At 43.3% G+C, this 16303-nt stretch overlaps 1 protein-coding gene and 1 pseudogene across 1 annotated transcript; both read right to left on the bottom strand.

The window, feature by feature from the left end:
* Positions 1-339: 339 nt before the first annotated feature.
* On the bottom strand, positions 340-1071 carry LOC147443921 (uncharacterized). Its single transcript, XM_086527756.1, has one exon. The coding sequence runs from the start codon at positions 1069-1071 to the stop codon at positions 340-342; it is 732 nt and encodes a 243-aa protein (XP_086383882.1).
* Positions 1072-5433: 4362 nt separating this feature from the next.
* Positions 5434-6001, bottom strand: LOC147443920 (uncharacterized; annotated as a pseudogene).
* Positions 6002-16303: the final 10302 nt, after the last annotated feature.

Here is a 16303-nt window from a genome sequence, read left to right as displayed (position 1 = left end):
AACCTGGATGTAGCCGGTTTCGGGTTTGGAATCTTTCGTTTGGGTTGCCATTTATACGAGACGACAGTTTTTGTGGGCTGTTTAGGAACCCAACTTTGTAGTGAATAGGACTTTTGGGTTTGATTTGCCTGGGCGGTGGGTGGGCTCGGGTGTACTGTTTGGATTTTCGAGTAGCTGTGATTGCCGTGTGGTTGCCTTTTGGCAGCGGGGGTTGAGCAATTGTTGGCTTGGGTTGCTTGGGCTGCCAGACCTGCTTGGCTTTCTGTATAGGAGTAATGACATTAGCAGGTTTGATTGGAGTCCACCTATATTTGATGGATGTTGTCGATGTGTTGGGCACTAGTGGTGGCTTCGCTCTCCAGACAAGTTGTTGGCTAGGCTTTGGCGGTGGAGATTGTGGATTTGATTGTTTTGGCCGCCAAACTTGCTTGTATGTTGGGCGAGGTAACTGTGGAATTCCGGATTTATGTTGAGGCCTTTTTTTGGTGTGAGGAAGTGCAGGTTGTGACACTGGTTCTTCAATGCTGACCTGACATGCAGCATCAGCAGTTTCCTTTGCTGTGACGGTTGTACAGTTGCTGAAACAGGTGCAAGTGGTGGAGGAAGGAATTTCTGATTGTTTTCTCGTAGTTGCTGATGAGGGACCTCCTCCTCGCTTGCAAACAACAGTTTGCTGACCTTTCCCTCTGCTTGAAAGTACATTTGGTTACCTGACCAGTGCAAATAAGCGTTGTATCTCCTTCGCCAGGTTGTACCAAATATGATGGGGGAATAATCATCTTGAACATCACACACATGAAATTGATGAGTGCACAGCAGGCCATTGATATACAAGGGTATCTCCGCCCAGCCTTTGGTTATGATAATTGCATTATTGAAGGCTTCACAGCAGTGAAATTCTAGCACTAACTGAACACCTGTCAGCTGATTAAAGAAACTGTATGTGACATAGTTGTAATGAGCTCCTGAATCCACTAAGGCATAGGTTGGAACTTTATCCATGGTCACTTCAATCGGAATGCAAGGATCAACATCTTCATCATCCAGATCAAAAGGAGTAATCTGATACATCCGAGTCCACTTTTGCTTGTTGAATCCCTGTTGCTGCTGCTTTCGTTTGAGTTGTCGAAGCCGTGCTTCTTCTTGAGCTTCTTCTTTGATAAATTTGGCTGTAGCTTTTTGACAACCAGCTGCATGCACCCTCTCAAGCATTTTTGGAGTTAGCGGGAGATGATATTTCTTTAACCTACATCCACTAATCCAATTAGGCATCTCCTCTCCCTCTAATGTGGCAAGTTTGATGGCCCCGCTAGATGATATATCTGTAATCAAATAGGGTCCCATGCCTTGCTTCTTCAATTTCTTGGTTTTTTGTTTGAGTTTGTAGACAAGCACATAATCACCTTTTTGAAATTCTTTCGTTATCAGGTTCTTGTCATGGAACTCCTTCATTCTGCGCTTTTGCGCGTAGATGCCTATGACAGCTTTCATTCTTGTTTCATCAAGTTTCTCTAGGTCATCTAGGCGTTGTATGAGCTCATGACCTGTCCATTCGAGTGCTTGTGCCACTCTTAAAGTAGGAATTAGGAATTCCATTGGCAATATTGCATTAAGACCATACACCATATTGTATGGTGTTGTATTTAGGACAGTCTTATAGGCCACTCTATATGCCCAAATTGCAGCGTGCAATTTCTGGTCCCAATCAGTCCTATTGTTATTCACTATTTTTGTGAGCACTGTGCATAAGACTTTGTTTGTGCTCTCCGCTAAGCCATTGTCTTGCGAGTGATATGGAGATGACTTCTTATGTATGACAAGGAACTCGTCACAAGCACGTATTCAATCACTTCATTGATAATTGTAGTCTCCTCATTGCCTTTGTCTATCGTGTGAAGTGCTTTTAGCATGCGTAGGGGGACTCAGTCCAAACCTTCACTGTCACAAAACTTTGTGGGAGTAGTCTCGTTAGTGCTTACATCAAGTGTAGCTAAGACATGCATCCATTCCAAAGGCTCAAAGGCTTCTTCTGGAAATGGCTCTGCAATATATGCATCATCCACTACACTTCTTTCCAGTTTGCACTCATTTCTATCCAAGCTTCCATTGTCTGAAGCTCTGCACATCCATAGTTGAGGTTTTTCGACCAGAAATGCTTGAATTTTGAAATTAGTCAAAATCCTCCACAGGTGTTCGCTACACATCACGATAAGAGTAATCTTCGAGGTTTATCCTTGTGATGTTGTCCATGTGGTGAAGATATAGTTAGTTGTAGCCCCAGTCTTGAATCATCATGAGCTGGCGCATGAAGGGTCTTCCAAGAATAACTTCATAGTTATTCCTGTCACCGAAATCAACTACTGCGAACGTATGCTCATATTCTATACCACATGACGTTACGATGATTTTTTCCAATATTCCCAAGGGTCTTTCGACATAACCATCGGCTAATTGTAGCTTCATTCTGGTCTTTCGGAGTGCTGGTTTTCCCCATTTCTCCAGTGGTAGCATCGTGTTGCCTTCCTCACCTTCACAGTAATCTCCAACTTTGTTTACTGGTACAGGTTTGACACTAGCTTTTGTCTTTTGATCGTCACCCAACTCTGCTTCAAGCGTCTCTTGCGAATCCTTTCGACCCAATTTCTCTAAGCATGTGCTCACTTATTTCCACATATGTGGTCGTATCTTGATCAGCTCTGCCAACGTTAAAGTGCATCTCACTTGAGTGGACAGCAACTCATGAAGCGCGTTAGAGTCTAATGTTGGCTTGAACGACTTTCTTTGAGACGGAAGGATCATAATGTCAAACTTGGCTTCATATTCGCCTTGATAAGCAGGGAGTTCCTTAAGATTTTCATCTATGCTCTCTGTCAATTTTTCTAACCCTACGTCTCCATACATCGACCCAGCATCTAGATCGGGCATCTAGCGTTCTACATCAACTTCCTCTAGAGGAGCTGACTCGAGTGTCATGCTTGCATCTTTGGCGTTTCTGATTAGCTCCCACAATCTATGAGGCCAATCATCTCTGACTTCAGGTGCCATGGGTGGTTCGTTATAGATGGATTTGTCTGTGCTATTTTCCGCCACTCTATGGTCCAACTCTTGTCTTTTGCTCTCTTCTTCAGCCCATGATTCTTCTATCTTTACTTGTGGATCAGATTTATCTTCTGGTTCCTTGAAGCTAGCTTCTGGAACATTCACCTCCTCAGGTATATCAAATTTTAGGTCAAATGGAGGTTGTTGACTTATCCTTTCCTCAACTGGCATCGCAGGAGGATTTTCTAATAATGCCTGAGCTGTTTGGATCAATTGTTTGCACATTTCGAACCTCTGTTTCTCCAGCTCCGCATTTGGATAAGTCGGCCATTGATTTGCCTGAGTTTGATACGTTCTGGCTTCATAGGCTTTTATTATATCATCTAAGGTTTCACACACCTTCTCAACCAGGACTGATCCACCTGAACTTAGGCTACTGCTCTCCTTATCTTTCTTTTCCTGGCTGTTCGTGTTGTCTATCTTGTTTGGTTCTGCTTCCCCAGAATCAAATGCTACTCCAGAAAGATGCTATTGCAATTTCTCTTGAGCTTTTGCAAGCTCAGCAGATACAGTCTTGTATTTATGATGATTTCTAGCTCTCTCTTTAGAGCGGATTTTACGTCTTTCTACCCTTCGACTAGGAGCTTGACTAGCTCTCTCTTGGCCTTCATCCTTTTTCTCACCTTCTTTCCCCTTAGCTTGAGCTTGTGTAACTGCCTTGACATGTACAGTCGCTTGAGTCTCCGATCCACTCGAAGAAGGTATCACTCCAATCTTACTTATGGTCGCTTTTCCTTTATTGTCGGTTTCCTTTGGACAGTCGGTATACAAGTGGGTGATTCCGCATTGATTACACTGAGGTTTGATACTCTGTTCCCCCACTGGACAACTGTTCATCAAATGATCTCCACCACACCGGTAACATGGTCCTAATGGTCTTGGTGGTTGTTGAGGAGGTTGCGGGGTGAAATTTTGCCTTGGAGGATAAGATCTTGGCTTCATTCCTCCCTGCTGATTAGCTATGAACATCAAAGTTCCTTGACCCACAGTCACTCCCTCGTTAAACATCATGGAAGTGTCTGGTTGTGGAATGTAACTGGTGGTAGGATTTGAAATCCATGGATCATACATTTCCCCCCCTCCTGTACCGAGTTCTATAGTTTGACCACATCCATAGTTCTCGTCCGTGTGGTAGGGCGGTGTACGCACTAAGGCTCTTTCCTCTATTGGCTGATCTGTATACACGTAGCTGACTGCTGCTGCCTGGGCTTCCCCTGGCAGTGGGGGTTGATGTCCAAGGACAGGTTTCGCTCTTTCCAGCCCTGGCTGAACATCCGGATGTCCTGTGGCATATCTAGGTGGTAGTGGTGGTGCCCTATTCATCTAATATGGAGGAATGGCTTGCCCTTGTTGTGGCTAGTACACAGGGTTTGGCTGGTATTGCCTTTCTCTCACATATCCCCTTTGGTGGTAGCATTCTTCCGTCGAATGATTTGTCCATTTTGTTCTATTTCACACCACTTTTGCTGCCGCAGTCTAGGTTGGTCACGTGGCTGAGGTTGCATCACATGACACTGGGTTGTGGGATGACTCCCTCCACAGATGCTACATAAGCGTAATTGTGGCTGTCTCACATGTTGAGGTGCCAACGCAGCATTGTTGAAACGCTCAAGGAGTTTGTCTATAAGGGCATCAGTTTCTCCAACGGTTCGTACAGGGGTTGTTGGTCCCGTGTTCACAACACTGGTAGTCACCCTCGAGTCGCTTGACCTGGTATCAGAATCCTTTCGGGATTCTCCATATATATTGCAATTGTCGACCAGGTATACCGCTTCTTTGATAACCTCGTCTAATGTTTGGCATCTTTGAATATGCAAATCCTTCTTGAGATTCTCGTGTAGTAACCCTTCTATGAAGAGCAACGCTAGCCTTTCTTGTTGAGGGATCTCCCTGGGAGGACATCTCTCCAATATTGCTTCAATCTCAAGGTGGCTTCCTTTACTTTCTCTTTCTCTTGTTGTTTGAAAGAGTATATTTGTGAGACTGTGTCATGCTTTATCCCACGTTTGGTGAATTCTTGGACAAAGTCAGATAAGAGATCCTCTATGTCAGAGAATGAGCTCTTACTTAATGGCTGGAACCAAGTCATAGCAGTACCATGTAGGGTCAATCCAAAGCCCTCATATTGCGTATGGAATTCATGTACTTGCTCTGCTCTCAGCACGTGTCTAAAGGCAGAAGCATGGGCATATGGATCCCCAGATCCTGTATATTTAGACAGCATGCATTTGGCGACTTGATGCAGCCTTAGGGGTCTGAATCCTACAGTTGGTGTCCCAAGTACTTGTATAGTGTCCCCTGTATGTGCAGTAGTGGTTCTCTGTTGTGGCCTAGCTACATTTTGCGTTGTTTGAGTAGCTCTACCTGAGTTTCTGTTTGTCTCATTTTGTCAATGAATTCCTCCGGAGAGTTCTTCATCGCGTGGTGGATTCCCTGTTCCCGCTTGGAACGAATATCCACTCATGTTTGGCACTTGTTGCGTGTGGAATTCTGGTTTTTGAATAGGTTCAAAGAAACTAGTCTGACCAGGATTCTGCATAGGTTGCCTCTCTACTTGGATTGGTCTTAGGATGTCATCATCCATTAAGTTTCTTACTGGGATTGTAGGCGGTGCACTTGCTGCAAGCTTTGCTACTTCAGGGTACACAATGCGTAACCCTAAGTATGTATACCTACTCATCTTTGCAGCAGAGGTTGGCGTGTACTCATGACCAAACTTGTCTACGATTAAGAATTTGCTTTCATTCAAGAGGTAGACATACAAAGTCTTATCCGGAGTAGCCTCTTTCTCGTTTACATCCTCATTGACATAGTACGTAGCGGTTTCTTCAGGAAAGGCTTTGTAAATTCCCCATCGAGGATTGTCGGACATAAGCCTTCTAGTGGTGAAAGATCTGAACATGGTTCTATTGTTGTTTTCCTCTAGAGGCGGTTTCTCCTCGACCTCATCATCAGCTTTCGTCTTGGACGCATTTCGTCCCCATTTTTCCGCGGCATCAGGGCTTTTGACTATCATGTAGTAAGCACCCCGTTCATCCATATAACCTCCTTTTCCATCATAAGTGGCCAGGACCCTATACTGCAATTCGACTGGATTATCTCCAATCTGAACACAGCTATGGTTCATAGAATCCTTGAAGATTCTGGCATCTTGTCCATTGTTATAGGCATACAGCAAGATTTTTGGAGGTGTCTCATGGTCTTTGGAGGATTCTCCCATAAAGTTAACTCCCTCTTTGAAGTTCATTGATGGTTGTCCCCCTGCCATGGTCTGATAGTATAGATCTTCTGATGATGTGTCAGAGATGTAATCCTCTGGGATTGGGCCTAAGGATACCTGGGTGGTCTGATTGACACTCTCTTCCGTAGAAACTTGACTCACATGGTCCCTAAGTGGTCTATGTCCTAAGGGTACTACAGCTCCTGACCTCAAAAACATGAAACGTGCTTAACCTTGGATGCACTAACCTGGAAAGTTACCTTACTTCCAACTGGCTGTGCTCTCAGGCTCCTGGTACACCCTGCAAGCAGTTTACACACTTTTACTATCTATTTGAAGTATTTCTCAGTATAGAAACTATATATATACATGCATTCAATGTATAGATTAGGTGGCAAGCCAAATATCACAATTTGGGCACTGGAGACAGTAAGGGTGCTTACTGTCTAGAGGACAGTATTGCACTTTCTGTGCTCACAGGATGTATTTTGACACTCCTAGCAATAGGAACCTCTTACCTGGGCTTATACTCACCTTCTGGAGTCTTCACCTGGGTTGTGGGCTTGCTGGCTTGAGTTATGGTCACTTTTGCAGATTTTGTTGTGTATACCAAGCACTTGACAAGACCAAAACACATCAAATTTGGATTATAACTACACAAAATTGCTTGTTACTGAGCCTACAACATGTGTACATGCTTTCTCTTGGTCAGTTGGCCAAATCTGGGTCTGGAGACAGTAAGAGCGCTTATTGTCTGGACTTCCAGATTGCAGCTTTTTTGGTACCTGACACTTACTGTGGTTACTAGAGGTGATTTTAAGTGCTTTTGGACACTAATACCAACTCCGTACACCAAGATGGCTTTTCTAGGTCACTTCAGTCACTTTATAGCACCAAACACACAAACCTTGGGCAAATCCAAAGTAAATTGAACCTTTCACATCCAGAACACTCCACACATGTGTCCTACTTATTCGAACCCTAAAACAACAAAGAAAACACTGAATGGTATCTAAATCCTAAGAAAAAGCAGTTTTTAGGTTTTTTTTTTTTTTTGGATGTTTTTGTGCTTGACCTAACATGCACTTTTGGCACACACTAAGCCAAACACTCTTAAGCTAGTGAATGCTGAAAACAAAACTTTTACACTAAACTACAATGATACTCTAAACTAACAATGACAGCGCGGCAAGAAACTCACCTATCCTACACTAACAAAGCCAAGGATACCTCGACTTTGGCAAAGTAATGAAAGATTCTTTCCGTACAGCCATAACCACACACTAAGGTATCCGCTCTAATCTAGGTAGCTCATCCCCGGCAGCGGCGCCAGTTGTTTTTCGAGTGTCGCTCATAGCAAGCGAGAACCTACTCAACACATAAAGATGTCACACTAAACTACAATGATACTCTAAACTAACAATGACAGCGCGGCAAGAAACTCACCTATCCTACACTAACAAAGCCAAGGATACCTCGACTTTGGCAAAGTAATGAAAGATTCTTTCCGTACAGCCATAACCACACACTAAGGTATCCGCTCTAATCTAGGTAGCTCATCCCCGGCAGCGGCGCCAGTTGTTTTTCGAGTGTCGCTCATAGCAAGCGAGAACCTACTCAACACATAAAGATGTCAACTAGGGACGTCACTGACCCGATTAGGGCATGGAGGCGCACCAAGAGGGTGTCAACCTCTTGTCGAATACCTATGGAATGGTCATCTAAGATCTCTAAGTCCTGTGTGTGCGCGAATACCCAAATCTGCCAAGAACCTCCTACGTCACGAAACTAAGCTAAACCTTGGGCTAATGACCTCGGTTTGACACGAAACTCACCGTAGGTAATTTCCTACATGTCCCCAAGCTACCTAGACCCTCAAACCTGAATTCTGCACCCTGGCAGAAAACACGCTTACTCTCTGACAGCAAAATGGAAGTTGTCGAAAAGGGTCCCAGATGGTCTCTACAGCTGTGTCTAAGGGAGAGGTACCCTACTCTATCGTTGGTTTCGCTGAAATCTACCCTAAACTCCCTAAAACTCACCTGTAAGTCCGTAGGTTGATGCTCATGAAGTAGCGTCTCGTGGCAAATGGTTGGCGTTGAATCGAAGAGCTCGATGAGCTGAACGCGCCTGTGGTCTCGGTTCTGCAATGCGACTCGTGCAGCACAAGATAGCAATCAAAGAAGATGCACACACAAAAAAATAGATAAGCTGCACGCGCAGAGAGTTTTTTTAACTCGTAAAATCCCCCCTACAAAACCCTTCATTTTAACCTTTATACTTAGGTCTTGTGGGAGGAGGCTTTCCCATAGATACATGGCTCAATAATCAATTGTGTGCTTGAGTTGGGAATCAGTACAACTTGGAAGCCCATGGCCCCAGAAGATAAACCCTTTACATTTGAATAGCAAAAATATTACGAGCTTGACTTCAGAGCAGAAAATTAATACAAAAAGGCGGGGATTTGACTTGATGTAGTGGTGGCCGCTATCCACCGTTGCTGACCTGCAACAATAGGAACCAAAGCCTTATCCTCTGATTCAGTTACGATTGGTGTGTATCTTATACCGACTGGTCGTAATCCTGGTAGGGGTGGTTGTTGCCCCAACACTGGTTGTGGTCTTTCTACACCTACAAGTCCTGGTAGGTTGCCTGCTTGATATCTAGGCATAAGTGGAGCTTGAGGAGAAGCTACCGGAGCTTGGGGGGTGTAAGGTCTCTCTCTCACATATCCCCTGTTATAATAACATTCCTCGGTCCCATGGTTTGTCCATTTTTTTTCAATAGCACACCACTTGGACTATTTAGCCTGGGGTTTGGCGTACAAGTTAATCTTTTTTAGCACTTCATCTACAAGCTGCTCTTGGTTTACAACTACTTCTCCTTTCGGTGTTGTCTTAGAAGACTTGCTTCCACTTTGTTGTGAAGATGAATCGTCATCAAGGACCTTGAACTCCCCCTCTTTGTAGACCGCACAATTGTCCACAAGGTAAAGATCCTCCTTGGTCAACTCATTCAACGTCGTGCTCCTCTTCATATGTAAGTCTTTCTGGAGATCTGCATTCCTTAGTCCCTAGATGAATATTAGCATGAGCCTGGACTGAGTTGGCAGTTCTTCCACAAGACAGAACTTAACATATCTTTTTAGTCTTAGGGCTGCCTTTCTTACAGATTCTCCATCTTTCTTCTTGAATTTATGGATTTGTGAGACGGTATTACGAGCTATCCCCCTTTGTTAGAATTCCTCGATAAACTCGTCAAACACTTCCTCCATAGACTCAAAGTCTCTACGCTCTACAGAGTCAAACCAAGTGGCAGCATCATCCTCTAGGGTTAGTCCAAACCCCTCAAATTGGGTAGGGAAGTCTAACACCTCTTCGGCTCTAATTACATGCACAAAGGCTGCTACATGATCTCTTGGGTCTCTACTTCCTGTGTATTTCTTGTTTACCCATTTTTGCACTTGAGAAGGTCTAATTCTCCGATGGTCTACAAACCTCATCATTGGATCTCCACGTCCTAATCGATATACCTCCTCAGGTCTTCTGTAATAGGCTGGTTCCTCTCCCAATGGTGCTCCTAAGCCATAATTTCTAACGGTTCTCACTGGAGGTGGTTCATCTCTTCGAACCCGTTCTATGGGTGGTCCTCCGATCTCTATTGACCCTTGAGTCTTCGGCTTACTCTCTCATTGATACTTTGAATAGAGAGGTGGTTCTTGCAAATCCCTTATCCCTCATGCGGCTTGATAACCTTCTCGGTTTCGGTCTTGTTCCAATGTTGCACTCTGTCAAAGCCATGCCTGCAATGATGGTTGGTTTGCTGGTTGGTTTTGGTTGTCGAATGCTTACGGTCAAGTGGAATGTGAGGTAGCGTCATACTCCTCAGAAAAGGGATTTTTCGACTTACTTGGGGTATAGGTGGCTCTTGGCACTTCTTCAGGGGCATATGCTGATGCTCCTGGACCTGTTGCTCTTTGTACCTCCTCTGGGAGAATACGTGGTATTCTCACTCGTATCTATCAACAAAAACTATACCCTTTCCCATGGCAGTTTCATAAGAGAATAAGTAAAGAACCTTTTCTTTGCTTAATTCATTTATGTATGGTTCTTTGCTACGAAAGTAAGCGACTATACCCTCACTCTCATGCTTGTAGATTCCCACGTTCTCGTTATAAGGTGGAACCCTTGTTGTTTTCTTATCATACATAAAAATAGCTCCGAACCGATCAATGTTTGGTGGCAGTTCTTGAGCTTCTGAAACCATTTTCTCTTTTGCCACATTATCTCCATATCTGTTGTAATCTTTAGGGTTACTAACTATCAGATAGTGGTTCCCCTTTTTGTCTCGGAATCTATCTCCATCATCATAGAATCGGATTATCTCCAATCTCTGAGCTGGCCTCTCTTCGATACAAATGCACTTGCGTACTCGATAGTCAGAATAGACTAGGGCTCCCCTCGAGTTTGTTCCCTCTAAGAAGATCACAGTGAGTTTGGAATCATTTAAAGGATTTTGGGAGGTGCTTCCTCCTGGCATTGGTCCGTCATAGGTGACACCTCCTGGCTGCTGACTACCCATCATGAAGAAATATTTGTCTGACGAAGTGTCAGTATCACTACCTTCCTCAATAATCGGTGCTAGCGGATCCAACCTTGCCTGAGTCACACTCTCTTCGGTGGACACTAAGATACTTTGGTCACGTACCACCTTCTCGTCTCTAATAATGTATCTTCCTGATCTTAAATTCATCAAACTTATCAATGCAATTTATCAAAAATCCAACCACTCACTAGGCAAAGGATCAGTTTCTGCACAACTTCTTACTTTGTTGCTAAATATACATGTACACAAGCGTTTAATTTTGGCAATCGAATCAAAGCATTTATCTTCTGGAGGTTATCTTAGTAATGATTGGTATAACTGGAGAGTTAATCTCAACCACTACTTTATTTTATACACTGCTGATGTTTTGGATTAGGTCTACTAATCTGGAACTGTACTTCCCTCGAATGTTGGTCAATTTACGCGAAAAAGTCTGAATTCAGTCTTTGCTCCGTCAAATGGGCAAACAAGGTCCAAATACACTTTTGAAAGAAGTTCTGGGACCCTTAAGCCAAATGGAATCTCACTGTCTAAACCCAGTCAAATTTTCTCTTCAGTGAGCCCTAATAGACATCCTACGCGTAGGATGTGTCCTGCTTAGTTTTTCCTGGATTTTTGCACTATGGTATCCCCTTGATGTACTGAGCCCACAGCTGTTTTTACTTTTTGATTTGGACACCTATAAGCTGGTCAATGAGTCAAAAATCTGTTCCGACACTCTGTTGCTAATCTTGATCAGTCTAATCAACTCCAATTTGGACCAAAGTTGACTAGGAGGCTTGCCTTAGGCTATACAACACCTTGCTATGCCCACAGTCAATGTCTGGATCCAATTTCTTGCTTTAGACATCCTACACGTAGGATGTCTTTTTCATCAGAATGGCTTCAAACTCAAAGAACAAGCTCCCCTTGAGTTGCTGATCACTTTGGTATACTCAAAATTTGGTTTAGAGTCCAAAATCACACAGAAGACATCCTACACGTAGGATGTGTTTTTGGCCTGTTTGACCCCAGACTTGACCCACAGTTTCCCTTTGATGTCAGTAACCCAGTGGTATGCTTAGATTTTGGTTTGGATTTCAAAAGTCCCCAATTTTAGTTGTTCTTGCCTTTTTCAGTCAAAAGTGCTAAAGTCTGCTTTGAACCCAATTTTCTCACCCAAATGAGATGAAACCCCTCTGAATCACTCAATATACCATGCAAGACATGCTCATGCAACCATTTTATGGTTTTGGTCTCAAAATAATGTTTTGGCACAATTTAGGTAGGATGTCTGGCAATTTCAGTCTATCTGGCCTTATCTTGTCAAGATATGGTCAAATTTCCACTTTCCAGTTGAAATTAGGGTAAACCCCACCTTCTGAACACACTGATCAACTCAAAATCCTATGTGTAGGATGTCTCCTGGCTTGAAATTAATTTTTTTCCTGACAGAAATGCTCATGATGCTCTATAGCTCTATCAGAAACACTCACAGTAACTTTTGGATTTCTCTTAGGCTTTCAAACACACTTTTGCATCTTTTTGCAAACATGTGATGACTTTACCAAGCAAGTATACATACATGAAATGCTCTAGATCCTGAATCATGATGTCCTACTTACTCTACTCCTACTCATCATGTGAAATGGTGATAATGGTGTTTTGGTTGCTTTCTGGCCTCTCTGGACTCTCAAGCTCTCCTCTCACCGCTTCTACCACTCCAACTCCTAGTCAAGAACTCAACTACTACCTAAAACTATCTTGGTCTACCTAATCTACCTAAGTTGAAGGATCTAGACCAGACACACGCTTCCTAGACTCCCTCTAAGACCTAAAGAGTCCTCCACCCTCTGATCCTATCTAAATGTAAAACGAGACTCTTGGCAAGCCAAAAATCCCAATCCTCAAGGATTAGTCTCGGTCACCTACCTAAGGTTTTCGTCCCCAGCAGCGGCGCCAATGTTGGATGGATACGCCGCGACGGATGTCAGTACTGCGAGAACTCACCTAACATATGATTTCATCTAAGGACGAAGCTCGACCCGCAGGCGCGTGGAAGCAAGCATAAGGTGTCAACCTACACTCGACCGACTCCTAACTAATTCCTACAGAGGTCTCTATCAATTGTCTAATTCATAGCCTTCAAGAGTGCATAAGAGGGAACTTGCTACAATGCTTTCTAGAGTCGAACACCCATCAAACAATCTCGAAACACCATAGAACTTGAAGGAGACCCTACTAACACCAATAGGTCGCTCTCCCTACGGTCTATAAACCAAAACCCCAACCCAAAACACCCACTGCAAAATCACGTACGATGTCTCGCCAAAATTTGCAGGTCTTCGTTTCCGAAATCTAAAGTGCCTAATGTGTAGCTCTACTCAATGTGAACGTGTGGATATGTTGCAATGCAAAATCGGACAACGTATGCTCACCGAAACACCAAATGAAGCTCGTAGAAGGAGCTCGCAAAACCAGACCGTACGCGTGCAATGTAGGTATCGACGTGTAGCTCTCATCGAGGGAAACACGCTGCACTTCTCCGCACTCGATTCCGACCACTGATGCACACGTAGCGTCAAGATGAAGCTCACACTCTCTCTCGTACACAGTACGCTCACTCACAGACTTCAAAACTTGTTTTTTAAAAATGACAAAAGGTTTTTCATTAACCTCAAAAACTGGTATATATACCTTACAATTCTCAAACCCTAAAGTTCCAAAATCAACCATCTACTCCATCTAACTATCAAAACTGGGATACAATCTGGAAACTTCTGTAGGTCCCAATATTTACAAGGTGAAAAATCAGGTTTTCCTCAATGATTGAATAATTACAAAAATAATAATCTTCCGAGTAGTTAGTTGCCGTGGGGTGTGTCCAGCTTCTAACACCCATTATTGCCTCTATGCCCTAGCTTTGCGTTTTTTCATGCATATGAGGTCAATTTTGGTCCAATTGTGATGAGACTTGGTGGATAGCATGTAAAGGTCATTCAAAAAATGTGTATGATGAAAACTATTGGAGTTTGTGCCTAGAATTCCCTTGAGACATCCTACACGTAGGATGTCTCCTGATGATTTTTTCATGGATTGTGCTCCTAGTGCCTACCCTTGGTCCCCCTGAGTCCCTTTTAAGCATAATTTCAACAAAAAAGTCAAATGGATAGAGAATAACTCCCTGTGTGGAATTCAGAGCCTCCGAGCCGTTTTCTTACTTTTGGAGTGCTTTTTGGCGATGAAATTTCTTGATGTTGGTCTCCATAGCTTCCCGATCCCCTGGGGATCCTTGCCGTATGGTTTTTGTCGACTTTGGCTTCATCGGAGCTTCATTTGGCAATTTGTCACTGTAGAAGCACCCGTGGTTGCGTTTACATACCTTTGATGATTTGTGGTGGTCTACCACCATAGGACTTGGTTGTTGATGGTCTAAGAAAGCCGCTCGTGAAGTTTGGTGGCAAACGGGCATGCGGTTTGGCCGCAAGAGCAATTTGACGCTTTGTGTATCTGATGCCGTTTCTGAAGTTTAGTGCCGCTTCGGGTCACATTTTGGTTATGTGGGTCACATAGACTTGTCGAGCATCTCGAGATGCTCCTACCCATGAAATTTGGTAGCATTTGGGTGCCTCTTTGCCGATTTCCCATTTGGTGGCCTCTTGCGGGTTTCTAGGAATTAGGGTTTTTCCCAACAGTTTTCTACTACCTTTGGACATCCAGGACTAGTCTCCTATGCTAGGGTAAGCTGCCGATGAAGTCTTGTTACTTTTGGGTTAGCCATTAGGTCACCGTTTCTACTTGTAGGTCTCTACCGCCCGCTTTGTGTGTGACTACATGGTATGAGGAGTCACTCAAGTGTGGGAGCCTATGTTTGGTATTTATGAAGCTCTTGTGAGTGCGCGTAAGTAAGAGTGGGAGTCGAAGAAGCTCTGGAAGTCCGCTCTAGGTAAGCAGAAGCTCTCTCCACAGAGAATCTCTATAGTGTGAGAATGAGCTAAAAATGAGGTGAAAATTTCTTATAATGGAGGTCCCCGAACCACTTTTCATGAAATTAGACATGTGCTCCTATCTTCTTGCGAGATGCGGTTTAGGCTCAAAAATTTCTTGATTTGGACTCCATTTGCTCTGTTTACCAAAAATTTGGCATTTCGATCAAAACATGGCCAAAACATGCTTTCCGCTCCAGTCTCATAATTGCACCCCCACTGTACCATAGGTTTTCCTATAGTCACTGATCATCCCCATATTTTTTGTTTTTCATTACGACTGTTTTTCATCTGCTTTTTGTATTTTTGAAGTTTTTCTGCCAAAAATTAGCAAAATTAAAAGGAAAATAGCAAATCAAACCCAAAAAATCTCCAAAAATCATAATAAATCACAAACATCACCGCAAAACATTATATACACTCACATGCAATTTTTATAGCCAGATTTCTCCGTTTTATCAATATTTTGCCCGAAAATTGGCTATTTCTACTTATATACACACACCTAGGGGCTTGATTTGGCGTTTGGCCCCATATACCTATAGATACATGTTGTATAAGGACATACATACTTGGGTTAACCCAGAAAATTTTGCAATCAAACAACAACCCTTAAAATAGTCGAAAATCATGCCCTTTTTTGCTCTTTCTGCTATTGGTTCCACATTTGAGAATGCCTCCCCCCCTCCTAGCCGGAGTCCTCCCTGACGACAAACTATCGCCTCAGAGTATGTGTCGTGTATCGGTTGAAAAATTTGTGCTAATGCTTGGCCGATTAATGTGGCCCTAGTTGATGCATACTCGGTCAATGCATGGAAAAATTAATGCTGTGCAAGAGAAGGGAATAAGCAAGATGCTTATTGGCATTCGTCGTCGAGGTTTCGTGTTTTCTTTGCAAGTAACAGTTGTAACTCTACTGCTCTTTGTTTAATTGTCTTTTTTGCAAAAGGCAATTGCTTTGCCGCTACTATTGATAGAGCCGTAGCTGTTTGTATGGAGAGGATTGGCTTGGCCGGAATGGCCGTGGGCCGTATTGCCTTTGCTTTCCATTGGTATTTTGTTTTTGCCGGTTTTTGTAGATGTTTGGCTACTTCCTTTGTTGCCACTGTTTTGTTGCTGATTGGCATCCACATAAGTCGACTGTCCTTTTTAAATGCAGTTGTCTACCTTCCGTTGTTGCTTGTACTGAGAGGAGTTCCTTTTGCTTTGGTTTTGGTATCCAAATGTGAGTGACATTTGGGTTATGGCTGAGCATTTTCTTTGGGATCCATATCTGTTTTATGCCCTTGGTTTTTGGTTGATATATCTACTTCGGTTGAATTCTTTCGTTGCATTGTTGTTTGTCTGCCATGTTATTTCTATCCTTCCGCATCCATACTTGTTTCCCTTGTTTTGGTAACATAGATCTTTGCAT

The sequence above is a fragment of the Adiantum capillus-veneris genome, chromosome 13 (genome assembly GCF_014529385.1).
Source record: "Adiantum capillus-veneris isolate H3 chromosome 13, ASM1452938v2, whole genome shotgun sequence".
NCBI lineage: Eukaryota > Viridiplantae > Streptophyta > Polypodiopsida > Polypodiales > Pteridaceae > Adiantum > Adiantum capillus-veneris.
This window is presented reverse-complemented; position numbering and strand designations above follow the sequence as displayed.

Excerpts from the sequence above, each read along its gene's own strand:
- LOC147443921 (XM_086527756.1), bottom strand. The coding sequence starts at position 1,071 with ATGTATCAGATTACTCCTTTTGATCTGGATGATGAAGATGTTGATCCT.